The 14,572-nt window shown below is 46.5% G+C and overlaps 1 protein-coding gene across 1 annotated transcript in view; it reads right to left on the reverse strand.

Annotated features, from left to right (window-relative positions):
* The window catches only part of fam172a (family with sequence similarity 172 member A), a 45,701-nt gene extending 31,466 nt beyond the window's left edge, over positions 1 to 14,235 (reverse strand). Inside the window, exons 1-4 of the mRNA XM_056592421.1 lie at positions 14,173 to 14,235; positions 13,407 to 13,552; positions 12,641 to 12,742; positions 8,857 to 8,957 (exon numbers count right to left, since the gene is read on the reverse strand). Coding sequence (XP_056448396.1) covers positions 8,857 to 8,957; positions 12,641 to 12,742; positions 13,407 to 13,512 — 309 coding nt within the window. The 5' untranslated portion in view covers positions 13,513 to 13,552; positions 14,173 to 14,235. The remainder of the gene's footprint in view (positions 1 to 8,856; positions 8,958 to 12,640; positions 12,743 to 13,406; positions 13,553 to 14,172) is intronic.
* Positions 14,236 to 14,572: the final 337 nt, after the last annotated feature.

A 14,572-nucleotide genomic window follows, 5' to 3' on the forward strand; every position in this document is an offset into this window, starting at 1 on the left:
CCACAGACACAGCTGTCAGGAGAAGCCCTGCCAAGCTCTTCATCAGTCCAAACCCATTTATCATTAGCATTTAGCATTGGCTTCACCAGCATGGGGACTAGTAGTGAAGAGGGGGGTGGGTTCGAGGGGGGGGGGGGGGTATAGCTGGGCGCCATGGCGACAGAGCGTGACCGGGGAAAGGGCATGCGCTAGGGCTGGACTTTGGGAGACACCAGCGGGGGACCTCACGAATCACAGACGCTCACACAGACCGCAGGAACAGCCCAAAGTCTGCTTGTGAATCCGAGTTGGAACACAGAACACAGCGGGCAGACAGGCAGACAGACAGAATGCAAGGCCCAAGTACCCTGGGCCATGGCAGGGAACTGGTTCAAGCTAGTTAGCCGTAGCACGCACACTACAACCACACACAACAGAGCTGTAGCTTGGTCATTATCCCCATGCAGACTACAAACAAAAGACCATTATCCAATAAGGTCACTCACTCTCAATATGCCATAACAGAGGAAAAAGGGCCACTAAATCAATTGTAAGAAATGAAAAACGAAACCTCATAACATAATAACAGCTTATCTTTATAGAGAAAAAAACAAAGACAAAAAAAGACCTCAATGCTAATGTAATGTCCACGTCTAGAAAATGGAATGACGCCATGAGGCATTAGTGCTTAGTACCCTATGAGAGCCAATCACATGCGAGGGGACAGGCCAAATGAGATAGAAATCCCACCATTGACCCATTGAATCGCAGAAACGAAAATCCAGGGGGGGGGGGGGGGGGGAGTGATGGAGACTGCAGGCGGCCCGCATCCGACGTAGGGTAATTCCTAAAATGTCAGCCGTCTGATGGAGACGAAAATGATTCCAGGCTTCGGTACGATAGTGTAAATGACAGTCAATAAGCCTTGTAGGAAATTTCATTTGCGGTGGCGATATTGTGTCAGTGCCTCAGGTGGTCGGAGAACCATCTGATATAGAATGGGTTGGGGTTTGGGGGGGGGGGGGGGGGACAGAGGCTTCGACGACAGAGGAATGGAGACAAAAGATGAGAGAGGGCCGAGGTTTTCCTTTTTCATTGCTACGGTCAAAATTCTATTGTGGTCGATAGCATCTAGATAGCAACGGTGACATACATGATGAAGGTGTTTTTTTTATAACGTTCATTTTCCACAAAGGCCATCAGATTGGTTCTATATTTTTTTTACATTAAACAGATAAGACTGATCCATGGCCAGAGATATGGGGGGGAAGTGTTGTTTAAGAAGGGTGAGGACCTGCTGTTCTTAGATCAGCAATATTATGGATTAAGATCACATGAACAATAGAAGGAAAAAACAATAGTCATAATTGTGTGCAGCTAGCCCAAAGGCAAACGCCTGTTCAAAAAGAAATCTGCATAAACAAACACGCACACACATCACAACGCAATAACCCATACACTCTCTCTGCCAGTCGACTACAGTGAGGTTCTCTGTGGATTGCATCCAGTTTGATCATCAGTCACTGGTTTCTTTGTCCCTCAATCACCAATGTGTTACGAGTGCCTTGATGAGCCTGCCTGAAGGGAGCCAGTAATAGCTATGAGTCCGTCAGGTTCACCAGACAGGAGGAGGAGGAGGAGGAGGAGTGGGTGAACGCATAAACACCCCCGCAACGATGTCCTTGTGTTCATGTTTACCTCATTGTGTACCTCATTTATCAGTTTATTTCTTGAATCACACTGACACTTGACTAGATTCAATGCAAAACAAAAACACCACAACCGGGATCAAACACAGAGCACGTGCACGGCCTGATTACTGTGAGTACAACAATCTCACTCGTTATCAAGTGACTTCAATCGAGGGAACAACCACACTGTTCACCAGACGGCGGGGGCATCAAGTGGTTCCTGTTCCTCTGGTTCTACTCCAGCAGAGCAGGTAAGAGCTGAGTGCGGTTGGGGGGGGGGGGGGGGGGGGGGGTGGGGAATGAGTTTGATGCGACCTCTAATGACTCTCTAAGCCCCGGGCTGTGGGGGGGACCCGAACCGCGAAGGCTTTTCCAAGCCAAGTGGTGTGAGCTCACCTCTGTGGTCTGCGGTGGGGTTTTGTACCGGGGGCGGAAAGTCGTGAATCAAAGAGAAGAGGGGGGTGGGGGGGGGGGATCAGGAAGAGGAAGGAAGGGACTTGGGAGCAGAAGCTCAGCGGGGAAGGGAGAATAGGGGGGGGGGGGGGGGGTGGGGGGGGTGTATAAAACACAAGGCCGAGACGGGAGACATAATCCCCGGGAGCCAGAGACTCGGTGCCAGCTCTCGTTCTAGCTAACAGCTGACAGGAAGTGGCTGGGATGAAGGGGGCTGAGGAGGGATGGACTGACCCACGGCGGGACAGAGGAGAGGGGGAGACCAGAGAGAGCAGGGGATGCTCTGGCCTCGATCAAGGGCCACACACACACAGGACCCGTCTTAATGAAGACCACTGCGGACTGTAAATCAATATGTTTGCAACTTCCCATGAGAGAGTCACAGAGCTCACAGACCTCCCACATTGTGTGTGGTGTCTCTTTGTGTGCGTGTTCATGTGTGTGCGTCTGTGTTCCCTCTGATTACAGTGTTCACGCCTGGTTTGGCTGACTGCCCCCAGGGCGATAAGGAGGTGATCCTTCCTGGAACACACAGTAAACCGAAAGAAAAGATGGGAGAAAAATAGGGTGTGTTTATATGAGAGAGAGAGAGAGAGAGAGAGAGAGAGAGAGAGAGAGAGAGAGAGAGAGAGAGAGAGAGAGAGAGAGAGAGAGAGAGCACGAGCAAGAGAGAAGGAGAGAGAGATGAGTAGAAAGATAAAAAGCTAAGTAGTAGATAAGAATGAGGAAGAGAGAGAGAGAGAGAGAGAGAGAGAGAGAGAGAGAGAGAGAGAGAGAGAGAGAGAGAGAGAGAGAGAGAGAGAGAGAGAGGAGAGAGAGAGAGAGAGAGAGAGAGAGAGAGAGAGAGAGAGAGAGAGAGAGACATATTTAGTATGAGGGGGGCGGAGAGGTTAAGGAGGGCTGGGAGAGGTTAAGGAGGCCTTGGAGGAGACTCCAGAGTCCAGGTGGACCGTGAACCACGACACGGGGACAAGGAGGTCATTATTGAGGCCGACCAGTGAGAACAACGACCACAACACAATAATGACAGTGGCTTTGCTTTATACCTGTTCAAGCCTCTGTCACGTGACTAGGGTTATGTGTACCTGAACTACGATAACAAACACAGACAGACAGACATGTCAGTGACAGGCAGGCAGAGCAGTGGACAATGATGGAGCACGTCTGAACACTCCCCGCTTGGGCGAGCACACACACACACACACACACACACACACACACACACACACACACACACACACACACACACACACACACACACACACACACACACACACACACACACACACACACACACACACACACACACACACACAGACCTCTTGTCTCCTTGGTCCAGAGCCCTCTCCGAAAGCCACTTAGCCACACAAGCCGGGGAGCGAGAGGAGGCATCAAAGCTGTTTATATAATGACACTGAAAGAGCTGCTCCACATGTGCACTATCAGTGACTACACGGCGGCAAGCAGCCCCTCTTCTCTGGAGAGCCCAGACGGGGCGAGGGAGAAGACAAGGAAGAAAAGAGAGAGAAAATCCCCGGAACAATGCTGCTGCATAGCACAGAAACGAGAGAGATGGAGAAGAGAGAGAGCAAGAGCGAGAGAGAGAGAAAAAGAGAGAGAGAAAGAGAGAGAGAGAGAACAAACAATAAGCTGGAGAGTACAATGCAATACAAAAAGTTGTTTATTCTGAGTCTGCCTTGTGCACCAGCACACGGTGTGGTTAAAATAGGTCATGTGGTTGGGAAATGGAGGAATCTGCTGGAGGAGAGAGACAGAGACAGCAAGAGAGAGAGAGATAGCGAGCGAGAGATCACCATGACAGCGCCAAAAGGTCAAAATACGACAACACCCTTGAACCCTTGAGTAAGAAGATGGACGGAGAAGAGGGATATTGAGAGAAAGAAAGGGAGAGTATGTATGATAGAGAAGGCTCGATCTTCTTTGGAGCCTTCCATTGGGAAAGCCCTCCCTCACTTAAACACCAGCATGATAGAGCCCATGCGGGAATTGCATCTCTCTCACCCTCCCCCCTCTCCCTCCTTCCCTCCCTCCCTCTCTCCCCCTTCCTCTCCCTCTCTTTCTCCTTCCCTCTCTCCAACCCCCCTCCCCCCCCTCTCCCTCTCTCTCCCCCTTCCTCTCACCCTCCCCCTCTCTCTCCCTCTCCCCTTCCTCCCTCTCTCTCCCTCTCTCCCCCTTCCTCTCCCTCTCTCTCTCCCCCTTCCCCCCTCTTTCCCTCTCTCCCCGCGTAGTGAGATAATTGACCAGCAGTGGCCCAATACTCAGAATAACCCATGTTCACCGCCCGGTTCACATACATTAAGAAAATGTCACAAAACAACACACCTTTACACCCTTCACCTATTGTTAGTATTCCAGGTTTTACACTATAATAAATAATCTCTTGCTAATACACTGTCACTGTATTTCTCACTTCACTTTCACTATTTGTGTGTATTGGTGTGCATGTGTGTTTAAGTGTGTGCGTGTATGTGTGCCCCCAGTGGCAGTAGCAGAGTATACGTTGCTGCTAGTGCTATACAGTATTAAAACTGTGGGAGATGGTAAAGTGATGACAGCCAGTGAAAGTGGGCAGACAGCTGTCATTTAGAGTCCCTCTTTAGAGACTGTCTCTTAGCTCTCTGTCAAAATGTCCTTCGACTGAGTTCTGTGTGCATTTGAGTGCATATGTGAGTGCATGTGTGAGTTCATGTATGAATGTGCGTGCGTGAGTGTGTGTGAGGGTGTGTGTGTGTGTGCACCTCTTCCCAGAGCCCTGGGCAAAGTACTCTCTTGCAGGAAACCCTCACTCTCTCCAGTGTGTGTGTGTGTGTGTGTGTGTTTGCGTATGTGAAGCTCTAAAAGTGAATGGGAAATGCAGAGTAAGAGTCGAAAAAAGGGAAAGGAGGAGTAAAAAGGTGACAGATAGAGTAAAAGAAAGAAAAAGAAAGACAGACGGAAAAAAAGAGAGATAGAGGGCGCTTTCTAATTCAGCCATCTGGCTATTCTTACTTCATTACAATATTCTCAACGCGCCTGTGTGTGTGTGTGTGTGTGTGTGTGTGTGTGTGTGTGTGTGTGTGTGTGTGTGTGTGTCCCTTAGATAAAATATGTGTGTGTGTGTGTGTGTGTGTGTGTGTGTGTGTGTGTGTGTGTGTGTGTGTGTGTGTAGATAGAGTGTAGATAGATGCGCACGCACATGGATTTCAGAGTGCCTGCCAATCCACAGATGCAGGCAGCGAGAAAAGAAAAAAAGGAAGAAAAAAAAAAAGGAATCGTCATTTATTAACAGCTTAATATACTCCATCTGTGCCCGGCCCTACGATCACGTTCTATCACAGAGATTCATCGCGGTATCACACACATCGGAGCGTAGATTACACATCACTTCTGCTGAGGTGACCTCACATCCCCAGGCAGCTACAGTGTAGGCCGACCACACGTCACATGGACTATGAGAGACTAAATGAATAAATACGTGGAATACAGAAGCACCTTGTGGTACCTACCCAACCAGTCAGCTGGGCCACAACTAATGACGTCTAAATAAATCTGTTTTGGTTTCAAATAAAGCATCCAAAATATCTGGGAGCATCTTTGGTCTGAGTAAATACAGACAAAAGTAAATAAAACTTGAATAAAATGTTTGACAATGAAGTGCCATATTTCCATGATTGTTGAAATACCTTTATTTTATTCTAAAGTACTTTATCTTCATTAATCCTTGAAATCCAACTAAATAAGAGCAGCAGTGTTTCTTAGACTCTACTACGGGACCTTAAGAAATTAATATCAGACTCTACTAGGGTACATAAGCAAGTTCAAATAACATGGATTTGCCAAAGTCGTCCCTCCAATCCCTATGGAGACGTTTAAATCATTTAGGGCCATGCGTCTCGGGAACATGAACGTTAAAATAATAGTTCTCCCTCATAGCATAGCTTCCGTCAAACGGGTCGCTCATACAAATAAACCGAACAGCGGCAACAAGAGAAAACACATCTCCCAACATTGCTGTTGCACTGAACTCCGAATGACTTGAGCCTCTCTCCTCCTCCAGCATAACCTCCATTCAGAGCTCGGCTCAAGTGCAAATTGGACATCTGGTGCTGTGATGTGTCTGACAATACAGCTGCCATCCAAACGTGCACACACACACACACACACATACCCTGTCACACGCACAGACACGCTATCACATGCACACCCTGTCACACGCACACAGACGCTACCACATGCACACGCTATCACACACACACACACACGCAATCACACGCACACTTTATCACACACACACACAATCACTTCACAAGCACACACACACACACACACAATCTCTCCCTCTCGTACACACACACACCCACAGACACACTCTCTCTCTTCTGTGGGTAAAGAAAGAAAATGAAAGAAGCGAAGGCAGAACATTGGAGGGCACGGACGACGCCGTGGCATTCACAGTCGGTGCCAGGTCCAGACACACGGAGGCCTCCTCCTAGCCTGGCTCTGCCTCTGAAAGGCTGCCCGGTTGCATTGTGGGTAGCTGAGGCCCCTTTCAGGTGTCTGGTTGGTGGAGGGCGATGGGGGTCTTTCTAGAGTGGTATTGTTCCGTGGCGGGCCCCTCTGCTTTGGAGACCTGGTCTAGTTTGCCCCCCCCTCCTCCTCCACTGACCTCGGTGTAAAAGCCCCAGCGGCTCACCTCAACTGGAAGTCCCCAGAGGCCGATCCGTGAATAGGTAACCCGCCTCTCATCCTATCCACAGGGAGCGGAGGAGGCGGGCGAGGGGGGGAGCTGAGGGAGGGGGGTTCAAAGGTAGATATTCATGTTAAAGTACGCCCTGGTGTGTGTCCTCGGGAAAGACGCGGAGGCATGTAAGTGCAGACGGAAACATCCACAAAGGTGCTGACAGAGCATTGTAACCTACGTGTTCAGCAGCACAAACACGACCGGGTGTCAGTTTCCACTGGCAAGGCTTTCTTAACGGCAACGGCGGGAAAGAACCTTTTATGTTATGCACTTGGTTTGTACACGGTTTGCCTTTCCTGTAAATTATCAAAGGCATGATGCAACACAGAGAGAGAGAGACAGAGAGAGATAGAGAGAGAGAGAGATTATGGTGCTTCTGCAGGTTTTGCCCCTTTATATCCAACAGTTAATCTCCTGCAGAGTGCACACTCGTATACCTTTATACAGGCCCACATCAAACCCTTCCATTGACATTCATGTCTTTTATTCCCACTTTACTTTTTTTATCGTAATTATATTGTGCATTACATTGAATGGTTTTAAGGACAAATGAACAGCATCTGACGACATCCTCCCTGACGATCAGTTGCCGGTGATCAGAGCGGGTTGCCTCCGTTTATTGGACGCCGGTGATGAGGTTGGTGTGCACTAGGTGTGTTTTAACAAAGTCCTCCCCATCCTGCTACCCAATACATCCTGCTACATCCTTTACAGATACTGGGGGAGATGGTGGTGGCTAAGCCCTCGGAAGAAAGAGAGTTTCAGGGCGGGAGGGGGAGGGGGGGAGGCACGGGGACGGGGTGAGGGACGGGGACGGTGGGGGGGGGGGAGGAAAGCCTTCACACGAGGCTGGATCTCAAAGGAGCTCCACCTGCATTAGGAATAATAACCAAATAAATAAATAAAGAGGTAATCCCACAAAAGGGTCTATCGCTTTGCTTTGAACTTCAAATAATGAGCACAACAATTAAAAGCAAAGTAGCGCGGGATGCAAATGCAACACAAAAAATAAAAGAAAGATTACAAAGAACATTTGTCTCATTATCTTCCCGTGTTTTTTCCCGTTCATACGGAGGTGCAGGAGTGAACGAGAGGTAAACTTTGGGATGAAGGTGTTGGAATTGGACCACTGCACAACTCAAAAACAAGTCGCAGGGTTTGATGAAATAATTGTGTGTTCTTGCTGACCACGTGTGTATTCCCTGCTGCCATTTCAAACTAACTTTCCATGTACTAAGAAACAAGACAGTGATACGACTACACAGTATATTCCGTTTCAAGCTTTTTCATATACGGTTCTTCAACATTTAGTATTTGGTGGTTAGGATCCATCCACAAGCGTATTGGCAGCAACCTGATACACTGGTAGTATCTTGCAGTGTGGATGATTTGTTTTTTGCAGTCTGATTTGTCAGTGTGCCCAATGACGGATAAGGATATTGAGATAGCCAAAGACAGAAAGATTAAAATGGTACGATTCTGAAAAGAGTGTTGTAATCAAATAAAAGCACAACCAATCATGAAAAAGAAGCAGGGAACCGCAGCAAACACGTCGATTCAGTCCCTGTGCTGCTTTATTGCTGTTTACACTGCCTTCCACGAGATTACCAAAGCTGCTATGTCAACAATGACAAATATGTAGGGGTGCTGTACCTTGTGTTTTTCATCTGTATGTGTCTGCCTTAAGCACATAAGGTAAATCTCATTGTGCTTCAACATGATTCATATTCTTAAAACGATTGTGTATTGTTTTGGTAGTGGCAATTCTGTTGATGAATTCTGTGCATAAGTCTGGTTCATGCCAAGAGTTCATCCTGCTGGACATGCCCTAGGTAGAACCCAGCCTGTTGTTGTAGTGAGTGAGTGAGTGAGTGAGTGAGTGAGTGAGTGAGTGAGTGAGTGAGTGAGTGAGTGAGTGAGTGAGTGAGTGAGTGAGTGAGTGAGTGAGTGAGTGAGTGAGTGAGTGAGTGAGTGAATGCTTGTGCTAGCTACCTCTCCGAGAGCTTCGTAGCGTTTCTGGTTCCAGCGGTGTAGGTCCTCCTTGGCGTTGAACACGAAGGCTTCCCCTGTCTTTATGTGTCTGAGCTGGCCTTCTGTGAGGGTGAGGAAGGAGGGAAGGAAGGGAGGAAGGGAGGCAAACAATGGAGGGATGGAGAAAGAAAGTAAGAGAGAAAGAGAGAAAGAGAGAAAGAAAGAAAGAAAGAAAGAAAGAAAGAAAGAAAGAAAGAAAGAAAGAAAGAAAGAAAGAAAGAAAGAAAGAAAGAAAGAAAGAAAACCAAACCATAAGGTTAAATATGTTCCAACACAGCGTATCAGCAATGTTCCCAGACAACGTGTGTTTAAGTGCAGCCCTAAAAGCCCGTCCAGAACCACGGGATTCAGCCAGAGGATGAGGCCCTGTGCATCGCATGTTCACATGTTCTCCCCATGCAGGCGCTTCACGCATGTGCTGCCGTTTCCTCTCACCTCTAAAGACATGCAGATTAGGGCTAATTGAAAGCCACGAACGGCCCGCAGGTATGTATGGTGCAGGAGTGTGTGACCGTGCAATGAACTGATGTTTTACATCGCGTGCTATGCCAGCAGTGAGATGGGCTACGCTTCAACTGTTCAACCGTGTGTGTGTGTGTGTGTGTGTGTGTAATGAGATTTAAATGCTGGCAGGACAAACCCCCGGTCAACCCCCCAGCCAAAAAAGGGGAAAAAATCGAAACTGCCTTGACCTTCTTGTTTTGGATTTCCAGTAGCCCCTCTTTTAGTCCCATTGTTTCACTCCCCAATCCAGCTCCCATCTGGCCTGTGCACTGAGCGATCCTACAGTGAAGAAGTCTGGCAGACTAGACCTGAACAGCAGGTGTAACAATTACCCAGACCGCCTACAATTATTTTTATCCATCCGATATCATCATACCGATCTGACTAAGTAACAGCGTGGAGTGCTGTAGCTAAGATAGAATAAATGACTAAGACTTCAGTCTGTGTGTGTGTGTGTGTGTGTGTGTGTGTGTGTGTGTGTGTGTGTGTGTGTGTGTGTGTGTGTGTGTGTGTGTGTGTGTGTGTGTGTATCCCTTAGATAAAAAACAACCCCAATTATCACCAGGTCCTGCTAAGTGAAACATAATCGACTACATGTATGCTTACGTGGTTTGCTTTGCTTACAATATCTCAAAAACTTTTCATACCATCACATTACAATGGATTGCGCAAAAGCAAAACAAGTAAACAGAAACACCTTCAGTATCAGCGGTGTAGGAGGTTGAAACAGGTTGATTGGTATGTTTGTCTTTTGGGGACTTTGTTTCTTATAGACAATTACGCATTTACGAGTGTGTAACCCCTACAGTAGTACCTGGGTGATGAGCTCATCGATCCTGCCGCTGACACGGGAACCCAATAAAAACACTAAAGAGTGTTTAATTTAATTTTGACCTTTATGACGGCACAATATGGAGGAGCTAAACCACTGGGGAGGAAAGTACACATACTTAACCCAAACAGCCAGGGGGCCCTCATTCTTTCTCCGTTATTGCAAGAGCAAATCCAGCTTAGATATAAAAACATTTATGTAATATTTTGTGATGATAAAGGGATACTCAAGAATTATTTTTCGGGGTGTATTGGTTTGTTTTGTGCTCTAGCCTCTTTTAAATTGCCCCTATATTCAAGCTGCTATCACAGTGATAAATGTTTGCAACTGCAACTCGCACAATCTGCATTACAGCAATTGCCGTGCGGGCTGATTGTAAAGACAACACGTATCGCGAGTCCTGTTGTATCCAGAGCAGCCTGGTGCCAGAGAGGCAGAGGAGCAGAGAGAGACTTACACACACTAGAACCTTGAAGGAATCAATTATGCATTGATGGTGGGCTGAGGATCTAAACACTGTTGCCTAACGTAGGGGAGAGTGGATTTATAATGAAACCCTTACCATGTGGAGAGGGGAGAGAGAGAGAGAGATGGATAGAGAGGTAGGGGAGGAAGAGAGATACAGAGAGAGGGAGAGGGAAGAGGGAAATGAGAGAAGGAATCAATGAGATAAGTGTGGAGGAGAGAGGTTCAGCTCCATCAGCTCTCCATCCCTTCATGCAACCTCTCGGAGGAATAACAATTCCACAACTTTGCTACTCTTCACTTTTCCTCCTTCCTCGGTTACTGTCATAATTAGCATTCTGTTCTCAATTTGGCCGCTTAATTAGGTGTACATAACCTTGGAGTTTCTAGTAATGGAAAACCGCAGGGCCACGGAGATGAAGCCATCATCTGCAGTGATTAAGATACCTGCAAACCGTCGTACACAGCCTCCGCGTCTGTGTTCCCTCCATTACACGGTCAAATTAACATTTTTGTTCCACCCGTCTTCAGCAGGAGTAACCAGGGTGCAGCCAGAGACGCCTGCGAGCGCGGAGCCTGCTGACGAGATACATCCTGAGGGAGCCTTGCCGCTCTTATAGGAACCATGCCCTTCTCCAACATGCGTTTATATGTGCAATTGGGCCTGTCGTGTGTGTGTGTTTGTGCGTGCGTTTTCGTGCGTGAGAGAGTGTGTGAATGCGTGCGCATGTCTGTGTGTGTCACGAGCGAGATGAAATAAAGACAAAATGTAGATTAAAAAGGAAACAGACACAAGAAGGAGAAGAAGGGAGCCAGAGACCAAGTGAGAAATAAAAGTCGCTAGATGTCCCCTTCTGTGGCAGGTTGATATTCAAAACGTGTGTGCGTGTGCGTGTGTGTGTTGTGTGGTAGTGGTGGCGGCGACGGGGAGGGGTCTATTCTTAGACACAGGCAAGTTATGCAAATGCTCCGTCAGATGGAGGCCAAGGCTGAGTAGGTTACTGACGGGCCGTACAGTACACAACATGTCCCCCCGCCCAGCCAGCCAGCCCCTCGCCTGCCAGCCAGCGGAGACACTGACAGAGAGCACATGAAAGTGGGACCGAGTCAGGAGCGAGCAAGGCAGTGTGGGGGGGGAAGAGAGAGAGAGAGAGAGAGAGAGAGAGAGAGAGAGAGAGAGAGAGAGAGAGAGAGAGAGAGAGAGAGAGAGAGAGAGAGAGAGAGAGAGAGAGAGAGAGAGAGAGAGAGAGAGAGAGAGAGCAAGTGATACCCTATCGCTTGTGGAATGCTTAAAGAGACATGGACATTATTATGGAGTCCCCACACCATCATCCTTCGAAAGTCTTCCATCGCTCCACTTCTCTGCCTCGTCGGATTGAAACCCCAGAGGAAAACTGAACTTCCTGCTCTGGACTTACATTGCCTCTTCCGACTGAGAGAGTGGATGTAGAACAATGATACCAGTAATTAAAAAAGGTTGATGATAAAAAGATAATTCTCGAATAAACATAGACACTGTTTATTGCTTTCGAGCATGATTCCATCCTAAATCCAATTGATATTATTCCAGACTTGCATTTATCAAGTTACATTTATTACATTGTAGTGTCACAATTATGTAGAATAATAATTGTCACTAAGGCACAAAGATGCATCTTTCCAAAAAGTGTGTAGCCTTTTTAAGGGTCCAGCTTATCTTTTATACACACTATAATAAATCATGTTATAAAGGCAGTTTAAAAGGGGATTACAGCTAAATAAAACGTCATACAGCTTCCTATCCTTACCTAGGAGCCCACCATTTTGCCATTTAGTTATTTTCCATTATTCCTATCCATTTGGTTTTGCTAAATGCTAAGCTAACCATGCTGTTTAGGTATAAGTAGTGATGCAGAAGAGGATATTGTCAAAGACACAAAGGTGGTTCCCCAGTAGTTGGCTTACTTTGGTTGAAGGCGTACTCAAACTCCTCCAGAGTGGCGGGGAAGGTGAGGGGCGGCTCGTCTTTCTTCATCAGCTCGTCCAGGTCTATTCTGGAGAGCAGATCTGACACCAAGCACACACTCATTAGCCTTATATATAGTATACGATGAAGTGGAATTCAATATGTCTATTCAATAGTAACAATAAAAAATGTATGACTAAATAATCATTTATATTTATCATAATAGCATGACTAATTATATGACTGAAACTAGATTAAATCCATAACTCACTAAAAGTATCTCAATAAAAAAATAAAAAAAGAATACATACTACATACACAGAGGAAATTAAATCAAACTGATATTTTCCTTGGGAATATTGCTTCCACATCATATAACATGTAATCGAGAGTTATTTAGACACAACTCTGTCACAACTTCTTACTTTCAAAATGTGCTATTTTACATGGTGTAATTAGTTAAACTAAAATCAGGAATGGATAGGACATAGACGTCGGACTGCCGTTGTACATTAAAGTTAAAGGGATATTAATATGGGATACTGCTGCAATGGTTAAACTAATAAGGTTTCACGTAACTATGGCTCATTTGATTTATGTTTTGAATAGCTGTCCAGCACATGAATGAGGGACTGTAATTACACAAAATCACATGCCAGGAGCAGAATATCCCCTCTGGAATCCCATGTGTGCTTTAACCACATAATGTCGTCCTCTGGTCTGTCAGAAGGATTCATGTTACAGTGGCCTGGCGTGTGCTCTGACCTTTGAGTGCGGTGGTTTTCTCTCTGTCTTCCTGTCCAGCCACATGGGCCATGATGCTCAGCAGTGTGTAAAGGCTTTTAAGTACAGCACAATGCTTAGCCAACATGGATCCTCAGTTCCCAGTAGCACCAGTTATTAGATCCACCCTGCGTTGTGTGGGCCAAAAAGACAATCATTAAAACGTGACATTTGAAAGGGTGTTTAAGAGGGCGTGTTTATACCCTGTATACATACCTGTAACTATCAATACACTAGGTGGAAACTTAAATACCTAATGTAGTTGAAAAATAACCTTCTGAATGTTTAACTCCATTCGTGCCTTTGTTTTAAGGCGTTACACTACAGTATGTGTTCAGTGGGTGGAGGAGGTGACCGCACTGCGATTCTGCAGCCATCGTAGATCAAAGCTTGGCGCGCAAGTTTGCAGGCTATAATTAACTCATCTTCTGGTTCTATTAAACAAAGTAAAGTCCGTACACAAACTAAACGACAGGAACACACTGAACAACGACTACTATCACATGCAAAGTAAAGACTCTGGACGCAATTTAACAAGTAAACAATCCACATCAAGTGTTTTATTCACTAAGAGAAGATGGGGTGTGCAGTGTGCATTAACTCTTCAGGTGAACCATTCCTGCGAGATACACTATGCGTGTTTTCATAAAGCGCTCGAATATCGACTCTGGTAAACACAGGCTCTGTAGAGGCTTTAGGTTTGAACATGACTCTGGTAATAGCACAGCTTTAGGTTGGACTCACGCACCAGCATGCCACTTTCCCCACTGTCGATGCTTCCTAGAGATTTCCAAAACAGGAAGAACTCACGACACCAGCGTAATGACGTGAAGCTTCCGGGTTACCGGGGCAACGGCATGGAAGGGGAATTTAAAGGAACAGTTACCCTTCGTGGAATTGCAGCGAGATAGAGCTACTGACACAGATGCGTGTATTTACTATGTGTAATGCATATTAAAGCCCGTTTCACAATGCTTGAAGTTGAACACACCATGAACACATCAGTTGCTTGTATGTGGACAGGAAGCTAACAAAGAATTAGTTTGACTGACACAAAACAACATTGATCTCAACGGATGATTGTGTTTATCCTCCGTCTAAGGCATTGTATAGGGTGTTTTTTCAAGCTAAACTATGAAAGGGCCTAA

The sequence above is a fragment of the Gadus chalcogrammus genome, chromosome 6, assembly GCF_026213295.1.
Source record: "Gadus chalcogrammus isolate NIFS_2021 chromosome 6, NIFS_Gcha_1.0, whole genome shotgun sequence".
In the NCBI taxonomy this organism is placed as follows: domain Eukaryota; kingdom Metazoa; phylum Chordata; class Actinopteri; order Gadiformes; family Gadidae; genus Gadus; species Gadus chalcogrammus.